Consider the following 17199-nt stretch of genomic DNA (forward strand, 5'->3'; position numbering starts at 1 on the left):
GCGTCGGGGTGCGCCTCCCACGCCCTTCGAGAGGGAACTTCTCACCGAGATTAACACAGCCCCCGCCCAGCTCCACCCCAACAGCTAGGCATTTGTAAGGGGTTTTCAATTTCTCTGCGTGTACCTGGGCATCCTTCCCTCGGTGGATGTCTTCTTGCATTTCTTCGAGGTGAAGAAACAGGGGAAAAGCTTTTGGGTAAGCTTCTCCGGGATTGCGGGTAGGATCCTTCTCTCCCTCTTCCAAAACTCCTACAAAAACTGGAAAGGAAAATTCTTTAGGGTGTGCTGCGCCAAGCACGACCCCACAGCCTTAGACGGCTTCCCCCTGTACTGGACGGAGCACCCCAGGCTGCTCAGGGCCAAGGCCCTGGATGAGCTATCCCCTGCTGATAGGGAGGTATGCAAGGCCTTGGCTGGCCTGGGGATTGTCTTCGATACGTTGAAGCTTATCGCGAGCGAATACAACGCCCACTCCCTGACCACCTACTTTGGTAGGGAGACTCCTCTCTTACTATCTTTTGTTATCTGTACTTTACTACTTAATGTTTGTTCCTCTGGCCTCTTCCACCTGTTTTCTATTGTGCCATGTGACTTATGTCTCATTCATCTACGCGTTTTGTGGTTTTGTATAACTGCTTTGGCTTTGACTTCTGTTGTTTGGTTTATCTGAATGTAGGATCGGTGATGGATGCCTCCAAAAGGATGATGCTAGCGAAAGCGATGAACGCCGCTCGTGCTGCCAAAGCTAGCGCCTCCTCCGCCCCTGCTGCTGACCCAAACCCTCCATCGACCCTGCCTCCGCCACCACCGACCACTACCGAAGCCCCACTAGGCTCATCTTCACCATCTCCACGGAGCCCCGAGGCGCTTCAGACTCCCGGCTCTCCTCCGCCCATCGCTGCCGTCCCTCTGGCCGTGGCTTCATCACCGGCTCCAACCCCCCTTGACAAAGGAAAACGGGTCTTGGAGATTATATCCGATGATGAGGACTCCGATGGCGTGGCACCCTTCAAGAGGAGGAAAGCTGCGAGGGTTCCCCTCCTATCAGCAGCATCGCCCCAGGGAGACGATTCCTTCAGGGACAACCCTCCAAGTGCTACTTCTCTTCCCCCCACAATGGTCCAAGAGGAAACAGGCGAAGGTGACGAATCTGCGCCACCCCCGCCACCGGTAGAGGTCTCTGCTTCTCCCGCCTCTGTTGCCACCACCCCCGATCTTATTGCCATCCCTCCTCCGATTATGCATCTGATGAGGGGCTTCAGCGGTGGATCAATGCCAGAAGGCTCCGACAGGAAGGAGGGAATGCCCTTCTACTTGGGAGCCTTCTTGGCAGTGGCCCTTGAATGGCGCGCCCAAGCCAGAAACGCCGTTCTGCAGACTCAAACCCTCCAGGCATTGGAAACAAGGGTAGTTGCCCTGGAGGAGGAAAAGAAGACTTTGGGACGCCAAAATGAAACTTACCAAACCACCCTGAAGCAGGCGCAAGAGGCCAAGGAAGAGGCTGAAAAGCAACTGGCAGAGGCGGTGGAGCTGCAGGTTGACTCCTACACTCGGGAAGTCACTCTTCAAGTCCAAGTAGCAGGCCTCCAGGGCGTGGTCGAAGCTTACGATGAAGTCCAAAAGGTCTTGAAGAGTCGATGCTGCGAGCAGGCTGACAAACTAGAGCGGACGGAGGGGGAGATGGCTACCCAGGCCAAAGCTATGGGCCTTCTCCAGGTTGACTACGATAAACTGCAGGTCGAGGTCAGCCGGCTCCGTGTGGAGAAGGAAGCTTTGGAGAAACAGGTGGCTTCGGGGGACGCCATCATCGAGGAGTTAGAGAAGGATAAGAAGACCCTCATCCACGACATGGGGGGTACCTTCGAGGAGGGGTTCAAAGAGGCTCTAGCCCAGGCCGTCTGTGAGAACCCGGGAATCGACGTTTCCAACTGTGATTCCACTCATCACATCGTTGACGGGAAGGTCGTGCCCTTGGAGATGGATGATTGAACTGCCGCCCTCAACCGCCACCTGTCTCCTTCACACTTTACACTTGTTTTTGACCCTCTTTGATAAGCTTGTAATTCTTTGAACTGTTTGCACTTTCGTCACAACTTGTGGGTTTTGCATGACAATTTTGTACCTGGTAGTTATCGAATTCCGCCTGTATGATTTCACCCTCGTTTTTGCCTTCACGTGCTTCGATTGTTTTGCCTGTACTTTAACCGTTTCTTTCGCTGCGTTGGGCGACCCTGTATGTCCGGCGCCTACACTTCATGAAGGTGTCAATGGCCTTACCATTGCCGCAACGCGAAAGTTGAGACCTACTCTAGGTCCTAAACACTTGGAATAGGGTTACGCGTTGATGCCCACGCCCACGGAGAGGCTTGCCTGACGGAGCCGTATCGTCCATGGGGTGTCTTAAACACCAAAGCGCTTCGTTCCCTCCATGGTCTTTCCTTCCCATGGGTATCGGGGAACAACCCTGCCAGCGGTCCACTGGCGTTCGGCGATCTCGTCTCCCTCCACAGTCTTTCCTACCTGTGGGTATCGGGGAGGCGACGCCGTTAGTAACTAGTTTCGACTTCTTCGATTTCATCTCCCTCCACAGTCTTTCCTACCTGTGGGTATCGGGGAGGCGGCACTGCTGATACTCGGGTTGGCGATGCCCACGACGTCTCATGCTGGCGTCGCCCTCTGCTCCTTTCCTGGTGACGCCTCGGGCGTCTCATGCTGGCGTCGCCCAAGGGCGTTAACTTTACCTTGACATTGACTTTAACCTTGGTCCTGGTAGACGCCCGGGGATAGCGAACAACTCAAGGTTTCGCCTGTGCTATCCACGTGGCGCTTCTCGTATGGTTGATGGGACGTTCAGCCCCTTGACGTGGTCCTGACATCTACTGTGCCCCTGACCCACTCTCGACGGCGCATCGTACCCTCGGGCCTTCCGTCGATACAACGTTTTCTGAGTGTTAACCAGTGGTACCAGGGTCTTCCTCCCATCTTCCGCCACGTGGCTCGATCGCACGGTGCATCCATTTGCGTCGTTTGGATCTATAACTGCAACACTTACACTTGCGTCGTTTGGCGCTCTAACCGCAATATTTAGCCCTTTGAAATCTTGAAACTATCCTCATCATTTCTGCGCCTTTCGTGACCTACTTGCACCCTTTCTCTCCCCGCGAAGAGTTTTTCTAGTGTTCGTTCCAACCAGTGCTTTACCCTTGCGTTACCAGTGGGCCACTCGCCTTCAAGCCTTCGAGATTCTGTTCAAACATGCCTTCTCGTGTTCCTTCCCCAAGGATCAACCCCAAGGACCTGTATACTTGGGCTTCGAGCGAGCTTCTTGATGAATGCTCATGCTTACTCTCCACCAGGGCCATAAGGGAACACAAAGGGGATTCATGCTCCTATAACCACCGTGCCTTCGCGAAGAGGCACGACGACGATATCGTTGTGCTCCCTTGCGCTCTAGGGGAGCCAGTATGCGGAGACGAACGGGCCAACGACGGGGTCCCCTTCTTTTATTTCTATCAGGTGGTTTTCAAGACCATCGACGTGCGCCTGCCCTTCTGCAGGTTTGAGAAGGAACTGTTAACGGAGATCAATGCTGCTCCGGCCCAGTTATATCCCAATAGCTGGGCTTTCGTCAAGTCCTTTGACCTCCTTTTCGGGTTTCTAGGTTGTGCACATTCGGTTGATATCTTTCTTCACTTCTTTGAGGTGAAGAGGCAAAGGAATAACCTCTGGGTGACCCTCAGTAACATTCTTGGCAGGGTTCTCCTGACCCCTTTCCAAAACTCATTCACTGGGTGGAAGGGCAGGTTCTTCAAGATCTGTTGCTCTGATCTCGTTCCCTCCGCCCTAGATGGTTTTCCACTATACTGGGTGAGGGAGACGAGGGCCCTCAAATCCAAACCCTTCAAGAAGGTAGCCCCGAATGACCAGGTGGTTTGCCGGATTCTTGCTGAGGCGGGAGGTTTTGACTCCGCCACCTTGATCAGCTTGGAGTTCAACGCTGTAACCCTTGAGAAATATATATGTATGAGTCACTGCCCTAGAAACTTCCGCCTTTGTTACTTTCTGTCTGTGTGTGTTTTGCTTCATGGTGTCTCTGACACGTTCATCTCCCTTGGTGCAGGTTCGAAGATAAACCAAGAGTGGAGGTTGCGACTTACCCGGGCTCTGTGGACTGAGAGCGGGGCTTCGTCTTCCTTCCGTGCTGACTCCGGTGGCCACTGAAGAATGGTCCGTTTGTATTTTTTGTATGGGCACAGGGCTTGTAATGTTTGCCCTATTCGCATTACTCCCATTTGTATCGAACGCTGCTTGTAAATTCAATTCTACTATACCATGTTTCCGTAATGCTGCTTTACCTTTGCATACACCTCATATATTGTGCGTCTTTCCTCCGTCATGTTTCTTTACCCTGGCGACGCTTTCTTTTTGGCGACGCCTTTCTTTTTTGGCGACGCCTTCTTTTTTTGGCGACGCCTTCTTTTTTTTGGCGACACCTTCTTTCATGGCGACGCCTCCTTGCATGGTGACGCCTTCTTTATTGGCGACGCCTATCGCCGCCTCAAACGGGGGAAAGATAAAGACTGAAAACCAAGGCAAGGCTTTTTCTCAAACTTGTTTTTTTCTTTTATTTGGGTGACCTCATTAAAAACCCCGGGAGGGGAAAAAGAGCGTCCCCTTTAACAAGACTGTTACATCACTGTTTACATAAGTCAACTAAAATAAAACTCTAAGTTGGCTGCATTCCAACTGCGTGGGATGGGACCTCCTTCCAAGGTCTCTAGGCTGTACGAACCGTTGCCCTTAGCCTCGGTAACTCTGAAGGGTCCGGTCCACTTGGGAGACAGCTTATTCTCCAGCTTGTATGGGTGGGCTTTCCTCATAACTAGGTCGCCAATCTGAAACTGTCGCGGCTTTACCTTAGAGCTATATTGGCGCTTTACTCTTCTCTTTACCGCTTGGGCTTTTATTCTGGCTTCCTCCCTGGCTTCGTCGAGTAGATCAAGGTTTACCCGCCTTTCTTCGTTGGATTCTTCAACCACAAAGTTTTGAAAGCGTGGCGAGCTTTCGTGTATTTCTACCGGGATCATCGCATCCGACCCATACACCAAACTGAAAGGCGTCTCCATGTTTGAAGATTGGGGTGTGGTGTGGTATGCCCATACGATCCTTGGTACTTCCTCCGCCCACGCCCATTTTGCCTTCTCTAACCTCCTCTTTAGCCCCCTCAGCAAAACTCTGTTTGCTGACTCTACTTGCCCGTTGGTCTGGGGGTGCTCGACTGATGCGAACACTTGCTTGATGCCTAACTCAGCGCACAAATTCCTCAACTGCTGACTGGCAAACTGGGTTCCGTTATCGGATATCAGCCGCCTGGGAACGCCAAAGCGACACACAATGTTCTTCCACACAAAGTGTTGCACCTTGTGCGCAGTGATCTGTGCCACGGGCTCTACCTCTATCCACTTGGTGAAGTACTCGATGGCAACGATCAAATACTTCATCTGCCTTATCGTGAGTGGGAACGGACCTAGGATGTCAATCCCCCAGGTATGAAAAGGCCATGAGCTGTATATGGATCGCAGCTCTTCTGGCGGCGCCTTGTGCCAGTGAGCGTGCTTTTGACATTGCTTGCAGCGCTGGGCGTGTCGCGCGCAATCCTCTTTTACCGTTGGCCAGAAAAACCCTGCGCGTATCACCTTGGAGTCTAATGACCTTCCCCCCACGTGACTCCCGCAAATTCCCTCGTGGAGCTCCGCCATTATTCTGGTACACTCGTCGCCACTTACACACGTTAAGATAGGGTGAGTGAAACCGTGCCTGAACAACACTCCGTCCACCAGGGTGTATCTTGCGGCATTTCTCTTGACCTTCTTACCCTCTTCAGGCTCCACTGGGAGAGCCACATCCGCCAGGTACCGTTTGTATGGCGTCATCCAGGTGTCTCCCTCGGCTAGGGCACATACCTGCATTTGCCTTCGTTCTTCGGGCGTGTCTGCGTATGTGCTGATGCGGGGCGTCTTCAGCGTATCTTGCGTCAAAGAGCGATGATTCCTTGGACTCCCTCTTGACGTACAGATCTGGAGGACATCTACCCTGTTATCTTCCAAGAATTTACGCGGAGCTTTGAGCGTCTCTTGGATCACTGTCCTCTGTCTACCCCCCTTGCCTGAGCTGGCCAGCTTTGCGAGCAGGTCGGCTCGGGCATTCTGCTCCCTTGGGACATGTATCAGCTCAAGAGCGTTAAATGCTCCCTTCAATAATTGGACGTATTTCAGATACGCCGCCATCTGCGGGTCTTTCGCTTAGAACTCACCCGTCACCTGCCCTGTAATCAACTAGGAATCGCTTTTCACCAAGAGGTTCTGCGCGCCCATTTCCTTGGCCAGGAGCATTCCTGCGATCAAAGCTTCGTATTCAGCCTGATTATTACTTGCCTTAAAGGCGAAACACAGAGCTTGCTCGATCAGCACGCCATTGGGTCCCTCCAAGACTATTCCCGCACCACTCCCTTGTTGGTTGGAAGAGCCATCAACCGAGAGCAACCACTGTGAGCCCACCTCCACCTCTTGTTCACCTCCGGGCGAGAGTTCTGCTACAAAATCTGCGTACACTTGCCCTTTGATGGATCCTCTAGGCTCATACTGGATGTCGAATTCTGACAGCTCCACCGCCCAGCGCACCATTCTTCCCGCCACGTCAGGCTTCTGCAACACCTTCTGTATAGGGAGGTTTGTCATCACTACCACCGTAAAGCTGTGGAAGTAATGACGGAGCCTCCTGGCTGAAAACACCACTGCTAACGCGGCCTTCTCTAGCGCCTGGTATCTCGTCTCCGCGCCTTGTAATGCCTTGCTCACGAAATAGATGGGCTTTTGAATCTGGTCCTGCTCCTGGACCAGTACAGAGCTGATAGCTCGCTCCGTTACCGTGAAGTATAGCCGGAGGGGCACGCCTGTTAACAGTTTGCAGAGGACCGGTGGCGTCGCCAGGTACTCTTTCAGCTTAATGAAAGCCGCTTCGCATTCGTCAGTCCATGCGAAGCGACTATTTCTCTTGAGGCACTGAAAATATGGGTGCCCTTTCTCTCCCCCGGTGGAAACAAACTTTAAGAGCGCCGCCATCCGCTATGTCAGCTGCTGCACTTCCTTTACTGACGTCGGGCTTCGCATGGCGATAATCGCTGCGCATTTGTCGGGGTTTGCCTCTATCCCCCTCTCCGTGAGCATGAAACCTAGGAACTTTCCGGCCTCTACCCCGAAGACACACTTCTCAGGGTTTAGCTTGAGGCGATATTTGGATATAGTGACGAACAGCTCCTCTAGGTCTGCCACGTGCTATTCCCTGTCCTGCGACGCCACTACCATGTCGTCCACGTAGGCGTATACATTCCTTCCTAACATGGGAGCTAGGACCTTGTCCATCAGCCTTTGGTAGGTGGCGCCCGCGTTCTTCCGCCCAAAAGGCATCACCTTGTAACAGTAACTGCAAGTCTCTGTCATGAATGCAGTTTTGCTCTCATCTCTCGGGTGCATTTTGATCTGGTTGTATCCCGAGAATACATCCAGGAAGCTTAGCACCTTGCAGCCGGATGCACTATCCACCAATGCGTCGATGCTGGGGAGTGGGTACGAGTCGTTCGGGCACGCCTTGTTTAAATCCGTGAAGTCCACGCATATCCTCCACTTCCCATTCGCCTTCTTCACCAGAACGACGTTGGCTAGCCACTCAGGGTATTGTATTTCCCTGATGTGGCTAGCGCTCAGCAGCTTCTGCGTTTCTTCCCTTACCACCAGCTGCCTCTCTTCGTTAAACTTCCTCCTCCTTTGGCGCACGGGACGGACCGTGGCGTCCATGCTGAGGTGATGACATAGGAAATCCGGGTCGATGCCGGGCATATCTGAGGCAGACCATGCGAAAGCATCCAAGTGGCGTGAAATCACCTCTGCCACCCCTTCCTGTTCTTCTTGGCTCAGCAAACGCCCTAACTTAAACGTTTTGCCACCAATCTCCCTCTCCACGGCGTTAGCCGCCGATTGCTCCCCTGCTATCATCCTGAACGGGGGCCGCCTCTTCCACAGGCGCCGTATCGTCAGGTCCCTCCTCCATGTGCGTATCTACCTCGGGCATCGCCCTCACGGGTGTGGCCTCGTCAGGCGTTGTCCCGGCGGGCGTCGCCTCAGTCATTGATGTGTCAACGTTGGGCGGGTGCTCAAACACCATGAACACGCTTTTCTTCGTTTTCAGGCTGTTTTCATAACACTTCCGCGCCTTCTTCCTGATCCGACTTGATAACTATCACCTTACCGCTGAGGTCCGGCAGCTTCATCTTCATATGGCATGTGGAGGCTACTGCGTTCAGCCTGTTCAACGCCAGTCTGCCCAACAAAATGTTGTAGGCAGAGTTGGCGTTCACGACCAAGTACCGGATGCTTTCGGTACGCGAGGCTTCTCCATCCGTGAACGTAGTCCTCAACTCCAGGTAGCCTCGAACTTCCACCTGGTTATCCGTGAACCCATACAGGCACCCCGTGTAGGGCCTCAAAACGTCGGCAGACAACCGTAACTTGTTGACTGTCGACCAGAACATGACGTCTGCTGAACTCCCCTGATCGACAAGAACTCTGTGCACCTTTCTTCCAGCTGTGACAACCGAAATGACCACGGGGTCATTGTCATGCGGCACCACGTCACGAAGATCTCCTCTCGTGAACACGAGGTCCGATTCCCACGGCTCACCCGAGATCCTTTCTTCGATCGAGTTGACCCCCCTCGCGTATTTCTTTCGTTGGGAGGCGGTGGGCCCTCCGCCGGAAAAACCTCCAGCTATGGTATGGACTTCGCCGAGAACCGGCGTCTCGTGTGGTTGTTCTTCCGCTGGCGGCGGCAGGGCGGCGGTCGTGGCGGGTTCCGCGACATAATCCTTCAAAAACCCGATTCTCACCAGCTCATCTAACTGGTAACCCAACGACAGGCAGTTATCAATGTGGTGACCGAAAGCCTCGTGGAACTCGCACCAAGAGTCTTTCCGAGGCCCTAACACCTTATCAGACTTCGCCGGTCGCCTCAACCTCTCAGCTATATTAGGCACGGCGATCAGGTCCTTCAATCCCACCACAAAATTGTATCTCGCCGGCCTCGCCCTCTCTCTGGCCGGGCCATCGCCTCCTGTGGGACCCCGAGGTTGGGGCTTTCTGGCCTCGTAAGGGCGTCTCCCCTCTGGTTTCTTCCTTCCCGTCGTGGTCTCATTGACCCTGGCGGGTTGAGTTCGCGTCGGTCCTCTCGGGTGTGAGGGCACGACGCTGGTGCGCTTCTCACACACCTCTCCCTCATAAGCGATATGTTCCACCGCCCGACGGCGTATTTCAGCGAAAGTCCTAGGGCGGTTGCAAATGATGGATTCGCCAAAAGGGTCGGGGCATACACCTTTCATGAACGCGTACACGATCATGGGCTCCTCTGTCGTACCAACCTTTACTACCTGGGCCCCGAAGCGGTTGATGTATTCCTTTAGGGTCTCCCCTTGATACTGTTTCACATCAAACAGATCGTAGGAAACCGGCGGCGGGGCCTTGTTTGCTAGGTGTTGTTCCCTGAACAACCGCGACAGTTGTCGGAAGGAGGTGATATGGCCGTCCGGGAGGCTGATGAACCAATCCATAGCCATCCCCGTCAGGGTGCTCATAAAGAGCTTGCACTTGGCAGCGTCGGAGCCGCCTACCAGGACCATCTGTGTGTGAAATGCAGAGAGATGCGCCTCAGGATCCTCCATCCCGGTGAAGATCACCTTGGGCCCTGCGAATGTGTTGCGAATCACTGCATCTAGAATCTCCTGCGAGAAGGGAGTGGAAAACTCCCTTGGCGGGGAGAGGTTCTCCATCTCGTCATGTTCACGTTGCCCCCGATTATTCCGCAAGCCCCGGCGCAACTCCTCATTTATACGATGGAGCTCTTCGTTTCTCACATGTGAGGCTTCGAGATCCGCTTGCATGCGTTCCTGTTCCAACTTCGACTCCGCCATATCATCTTGCAGCCCCCGTATTATCTCCAGGACCTGCTGCATGGACAGTTCTTCTGGCGCAGCGCCTGCGGTAGTTCGTCTAGTGGTGGCCATTCTTCACTGTTTTCTCGATCGTTATCGTGACCTGATAGATCCTTCCCAACTTGCGATGGGACCAATGTTTTATATCGGCCCCACGGTGGGCGCCAAATGTTCCGTCCGGTTGACCTAGGACGTCTTCGTGCGCGACCTCAACCGTCAGCTAGGGACTCCTTCCCACCGGTTACCTGTGGATTCCTGCAAAGAAGGAGAAAAGGGCGCCCTAGCGGCCGTTTGCACTCCGACGCTCAAGTCAGCCAGCAAGAAACACCAAAAACTATGCACCTCCGTATCGGAGCACCGCGTATAGCACTCTGAAGGTGGTAAAAAGGAAACTGTGTCTAGTGTATATTTTCTCGTTCTGGCAAAGATCTTTCCCTAGTCCCTTGTACGTAACCTCAAGGCTCGAACAAGCAACTAGAGAGTTTCTGGAAAATTTGCCAAAAGTTCCAACCCCCTTTCCAACATTCAAAGCGCTATTTAAACTACCCTAGCATTTAAAGCGCCTTAAAGCGCTTTTAATCATAAAACGTAACGCATTTAATTAGCGCGTTTAATTAGAAAGCGTAGCACATTTAAGACGTTGAAACGCTTGGGAGCCTTTATAGTACCTTAAACGCTCGAAACGGAAACTGTATTAAATGACTTTAATTACCCGGTACCTGGCTAAATGGTGTTTCTATTCTGACCTGGCTGTTGTACACGTGGAGGGTCTCACAGCGCCATGACCCAATCTGGGGACGTTTCTTCGTGTGAGTCCTCCTCCTTGGGAGTGCTACTGCGCAAGGGGTGACTTTTTGGGTGCCAACTCATGCCCCCAATTATCTAGTCACTCACTTTGAGAGCGTATCTGCCTTCCTCTCGTACCCTGCGCCTGGCTACCCTGGGCGTGACCCTCCTCTTGAGTCGTATCTGTCCCAAAGGCGTCTCTGGGCGACAGGGGTACTTCACGAGTCAGGTTGGCCTACACTGGTGCTACCACTATTGCCTTGAAGCCACCTTTCTCTTCTCTTTATCACTACCCCGGATTTATCGGGACCTGAGGCCTTCCCACGGCGTCGCTCCCTCCACGGTCTTTCCTATCCATGGGTATCGGGGAACCACACTGTGATTGCCTTGCCTTAGTGATATTTAATCTTGGCGACGCCCTGGTTGGGCGACGCCTTCACCTAGGCGACGCCTTATGTTGACTTTGAGTCCAGATGTTGACTTTGACCTTGACTTTGTCAACGCCCGGATACGGGACGGTACAATAGGAAAATCTGGAATGTTATTACAAATAACTATTGTTAAACCAAGTGTGTTCAAGCTTTGAAGAATCCAAACCCTTTGAAGGTTGATGAAAGGCTGGATGTACTTGCTGTTGCTGAGCTGTCTTTAGATAGGATCTGGGGTAGATAAATTGTATATATCCACTCTTGATTGAATCCAAAGCATAAGCATTCTCAAACCTTTTAAATTGAAAAGTGTTTTTCAAACTAAGTGAAAAACAACCTGTTGTTTTGTCGAAACAACTGATTGTTTTATAACTTAGATGTTTTTAGAAAGGTTGAAAACTGTTTTTAATGGTTGACTTGCTGTCAAACCAAAACAATCGATTGATTCGTGGAAACAACCGATTGTTTGTTTTGGCACCATAACAGAAAACTATTTTGTGTTTTGACTGAGCATTAAATGATTTTCTAACTGTTTACGCTTCAGTTTTTAATGCTTTGACAAATCTTTAAATGCAATTAATAGTTTGTTAAGATTATGCAACAAACAACTTTGTTTTAAATATAGAAAAACAGATTTGAGTTTTTAACTGAATGAGATTTTGAAAAGTTGAGAATTGCTTAGAGATTGCATTGATCAAAGAGTGTGAGATAGGATTTTCATCTTGTATTGATTTCAGATTTGTTCTGTAACAAGTGTAATCCTTTGTACTTTTGAAAAGAAACTTTGTGTGTATTGCTGAGAAGTGTTGTGTGTTCTTGAGGGGATGAAGATCAGCATTCTTAGTGGTGTTGTGTTGGACCAAAGGAAGTGCGTGTCTTGAGGGGATCAAGGTCACTTCTTTGGTTGTGTTGTAAGTAATCTAGGGTTGATTGCTTAGTGGATTCCCTAGTGGTTTCTAGGAAGAATGAATGTAGCTCTGGGTTTAGAGTGAACTAGTATAAACCTCTGTGTGCATTCTCTCTATCCTTAATCTCTTTAAATTCAGTTTTTATAATTGGGAACTAGTATAAACAACCGATTGTTTCTGCGAAAAAACCGATTGTTTTTCTGGTGCTGTGCTTATTTGCTTTGTGTTTTGGCAAACTGAATTCTGATTCAAGTGTTTCTCGAAGTAATTTCATTCTTGACTTAAAAGTTTGCAAAAACCTCTTTAAACATTCACCCGCCCTCTAGTTTAAAGCCAAACATTCTAACAACTATCTCATCCCTATATTTGAAAATGTTTCTTCTGAAAGAGAACATCTTGATTGTGTAGCTATGAATATCATTGTATCTGCACTTGCATGTAATTAATTGCTCAAGGTTTCATAATACAGTTCTGCCAAAGAAATGTCGAATACCCTTGAAGAGTATCACAAGAATCCAAGGAGTGCCTTGATGGACAAAGAAGAATCTACTGCTGAATCTTTCTCTTCAGAAACCAGGAAAGGAGGTTTGTGTTATGACAAAAGAAGAATCTAGATCAAACCAAGTAAATGCATATTCTTCCAACAATTGTGAAAATTATTTTCAACTTCTAAATGATTTTCAAGAAACTCATGAAGATGCTAAAAGATTAGCCCTTTTAAATAACCGATTGAAAAGTGAAAACAACAAGTTGAAAGAGAAAATCACAGTTTTGGAAAATGATTTGAGTAATACAAATGCTGATTTCGAAAATCTTGAACTGATTTATAAAATCTCCTCTTGCAATTGTGATTCAAGTTGTTGTAAAAATTGTAAAACCCTTCAAGAAAAAGTTTTATACCTTGTGAAAACTATTGATATTTGTACCGATTGGGTCATCGGGTGTGATGACGTGGACAAGAGAAAGGTGGGTGGTCAAGAAGGCAACATAGTCGTCATTAATGGAAGTGGCGTTCTGCGGCATACATAATCGGTTTTCGCCGCTTTGTGTGTCACCAACGTGTTAGCTAATGGAAGATCAGGTGGTCTGACATCGCCCGAGAGAGGCATCGCCGAGCAAAGACATCGCCCAAGAGAGGCATCGCCGGGAAAAGACATCGCCAAGAGGAGACGTAGCCAAGCGGAGATATCGATGGTGTTACCCCCCGATGCCCATGGGTAGGAAAGACCGTGGAGGGGGTGACACCGTGAGGAAGCTTTGGACTTTAAAAGCTCAGAACAGTAACAAAGAAAGGTGGCTTCAAGGCCATAAGTTCTAGTACCAGTAGGGGGTAAACCTGACTCGTGAAGTATCCACGCCACTGCGGGGAGACCCTGGTACAGATACGACCCATGAGAGGGCCATGATTAGGGGAGAACCACGTGTATGATACGAGAGAAAGGTAGATGCACCCCCAGGGCAGGTGACTAGTGATTGGGACGCATGAGTTGGCACCCAGAAAGTCAACCCACGCGCCAAAAGCACTTCGAAGGGGGGAGGGCCCACGCAATGGACTAACCCTGAGATTGGGTTGCGGCGCTATGGGACCCTCTGCGCAGAATAACGATCAAGTCAGAGGGGCACGTGGCAATGCGCACGTGCTCATTAAAGGTTTCAGTGAAAGTTTGCCAAGGTACGCAATAATTTGGTTTACGTATCAGATGTTTCAAGGCACATTTTTATACGCCTTCAATGCGCTTCAACGCGCTTTAAATGCAAAAGGTATATAAAAAGGGGGCCTTGGGTCGTTTGAGGAGGAGAGTTTTTTTGACCTAATTCTCATAGTCACACAGAGCACAAACCCTAGTTGTTTTCGCTGCGCACCCACTGTGAGCACAAGGCAATTAGGGCAACACAGTACTAGCTATTCAGTATTTCGACCACCTTCAGAGCATCCTTTCATGGTGTTCCGATACGGAGGTGTGTCACCTTTGATCGTCGGAGTGCAAACAGTCGCGAGGGCGCTCCTTTGTTCACTTCTTTTTCAGGTATTCACAGACGGAGCTGAACGAAGGTGCCATAGCTCGTGAGGACAAGCCACGCACAAAGACGACCCTGGTCAACCGGCGGGAACAATATTATTTCAAAAGGGAAATCAAATCTTGAGAATTTTTTAGCATCTCAACAATGTGTTTTTGGGAAATGAGGTTTGGGTTTTAACCCACAAAACAAAAACTTTAGCTTTTCAGAATCTTTTTCAAACCTCACGAAAAATCAATCGGTTAAAAGTACGAAACAACCGGTTGTTTGTTGTTTCTACTGCATGAAAAAGGATCACTCTATTAGATTTTGTAAAATAAGAAAATTTTCTGTTCCCAAAGGTATTTTAAAATGGGTGCCTAAGATTTTGAAGGTTCCTAAGGTTGCTACTAACATCATTGGACCCAAATTCATAAGGGGACCAAATCTTGCTTCTTAATCTTTTCTTGTAGGTATTCTTGGCAGCCAAGAATTACTTTTGTGCTTGAAGAATGACTGCTAAAAGGAAAAACAACAAGAGACTTTGTTTTCATAATGAAGAATATGTTGAAACTGGCTTTCATGGATGCAGGTTCTTGTGTTAGAACTGGTGTTATGGATTGTAGAACTGTTTGTCAAATCTGCACATATGTTCTTAACAAGATATGTTCTTATCTCTCTTCATTGCTTAGACAATCTTTCTTGAGTTCAATTATGTGTGTCCATAAAGTATTTCTGGTTGATATATGCTCTATTATCATTCAAATGATGTGTGCCTTAACATGTATATGTGTTTCTCATATTCTGGTGAAGGATTTGGGTTTTCTATGTTTTGTTTGTTGTCAAAGAATTTCAACCGATTGTTTCTTCGAAACAACTTATTGTTTTATTTCCTCTGACATCTTTGTATAATGTTGTTAAGTTTGCTTATTCATGGTTAAACCTTTTTCCTTTAAATCATGTTTTTGGTCATTGTACCGTCCTGTATCAGGGCGTTGACTAAGTCAAGGTCGAAGTCAACGACTGGAAGGTCAGAGTCAACTCAAGGTGTCGCCCAGATGTAGAGACGCCAAGACAAGGCGTCGCTAAGGCACGGCGTCGCCTAGGTGAAGGCGTCGCCTAGATGAAGGCGTCGTCTCGGTGAAGGCGTCGCCCAGGTGAAGGCGTCGCCTAGGTGAAGGCGTCGCCCAGGTGAGGGCGTCGCCAGATCGAACAGTGTAAAAGCAAGGCAATCACGGTGTGGTTCCCCGATACCCATGGGTAGGAAAGACCATGGAGGGAGCGACGTCGTGGGAAAGCCTCAGGTCCCGATATCTCGGGAAAGTGATAAAGAGAAGGAAAAGGTGGCTTCAAGGCCATAGTGATAGTACCAGTGAAGGGCAGCCTGACTCGCGAAGTACCCCTGCCGCCCCAGAGACGCCTTCGGGACAGATACGACCCAAGAGGAAGGTCACGCCCAGGATAACCGGGTGCAGGGTGTGAGAGGAAGGCAGATACGCTCTCAGAGTAAGTGGCTAGATACTTGGGGGCATGAGTTGGCACCCAAAAAGCCACCCCTAGCGCAGTAGCACTCCCAAGCAGGAGGACCCACACGTAGAAACATCCCCAGATGGGCAGAAACGCCCCCAGATGGGGTCATGGCGTCGTGAGGCCCTCCACGTGTACGACAGCAATGCCGGAATAGAAACACCCTCTAGTCAGGTGCCAGGTAATTAAAGATATTCAATACAGTTTCCCTTTTCAGCATTCAGGTACTATTATGGCTCCCAAGCGTTTCAACGTCTTAAATGCGCTACGTTTCGTAATTAAGCGCTTTAATGAGTGCGTTACGTTCGAGTTAAAAGCGCTTTAAGGCGCTTTAAATGTTGGGGCAGTTTAAATAGCGTTGGGAATGTCGGAAAAAGGGTTGGAACCTTTGGCAAACTTAGGAGAAACTCTTTGGTTGCTTGCCCGTGCTTTAAGGTTACGTACAAGTGACTGGAGAATATTTTTGCAAAAAGGAGACAACACACACACAGATACACAGTTCTTTTACCACCTTCAGAGTGCCACACGCGGTGCTCAGATACGTGGGTGGGCAGTTTTTTGGTGTTTCTTGCTGGCTGACTTGAGCGTCGGAGTGCAAACGGCCGCTAGGGCGCCTCTTTGTCCTTTTTTTTTGCAGGAATTCACAGGCAATCAGTGGGAAGGAGTCCTTAGCTGACGGTTGAGGTCGCGCACGAAGACGTCCCGGTCAACCGGACGGAACAGTCATATAGAGAAAGAAGTTTATATGTGTTTTGGTTATCTTAATAGCTTTAAAAATGATGCTCTTCTTTGATTAAATTTGTTGCTGTCATAATCTGTGGACACACTGATTTGTAATATCTTTGCACTGGTTTACAACACTGATTTCACTGGTTTATGTGTAACTTGTTATCCTGTTGCTATACTTGTCTTGTATATGCATAAATTTTGTTTTGCATGATCTTTTCAAATAATAGATGCTATGTTGAAAACTGATCAAAGCAATGTCTATGTTTCAAAAACATCCACCTTACTCAAGCTCATGTCCTATGGAAATAAGTAGTACATGATCATTCTATGTTTTGGCTTCACTTGGCCTCATGAGCTTCTAGAAATGTTGAGGTAAGGCAAAGGTAAGAATGTTTTTACCATTTCTCATCATTTTGAAAGACGTTTGGGTGTTCCTTGTTGTCCCAAAAAAATTAACCGGTTATTTCCACGAAACAACCGACTATTTGCTCTTTGTCAGCACTGGGAAAATCTGCATTTAATCTCTGAGATCTGATTTGTGTTTCTATTCAAACCCATTGATATATGTGGTCAAAATCATATTAAATACATGTTTGAATACTATTTGCCTCTGCTATTACTGCTCTTTACAATTCAGATTCCTTCAAATCTTGGAAATAAAAACTGCTTTTAAAGCTTGGTCAAATCAACATGTGATTTTCTGCACTTTCTGTTTAGACTAACACAAACAGCTTTATGGCTCTGATTTGATTCGTTTTACAGTATTGAAAACAACCCACGTTAT

General features: G+C 49.1%; 1 protein-coding gene across 1 annotated transcript; it reads left to right on the forward strand.

Moving 5' to 3' along the window:
- Positions 1-720: 720 nt before the first annotated feature.
- Positions 721-1989, forward strand: LOC137834090 (formin-like protein 18). The gene has a single exon (XM_068642154.1). The coding sequence runs from the start codon at positions 721-723 to the stop codon at positions 1987-1989; it is 1269 nt and encodes a 422-aa protein (XP_068498255.1).
- The last annotated feature ends 15210 nt before the right edge of the window (positions 1990-17199 follow it).

Source organism: Phaseolus vulgaris, chromosome 5, assembly GCF_000499845.2.
Source record: "Phaseolus vulgaris cultivar G19833 chromosome 5, P. vulgaris v2.0, whole genome shotgun sequence".
Taxonomy (NCBI): Eukaryota; Viridiplantae; Streptophyta; class Magnoliopsida; order Fabales; family Fabaceae; genus Phaseolus; species Phaseolus vulgaris.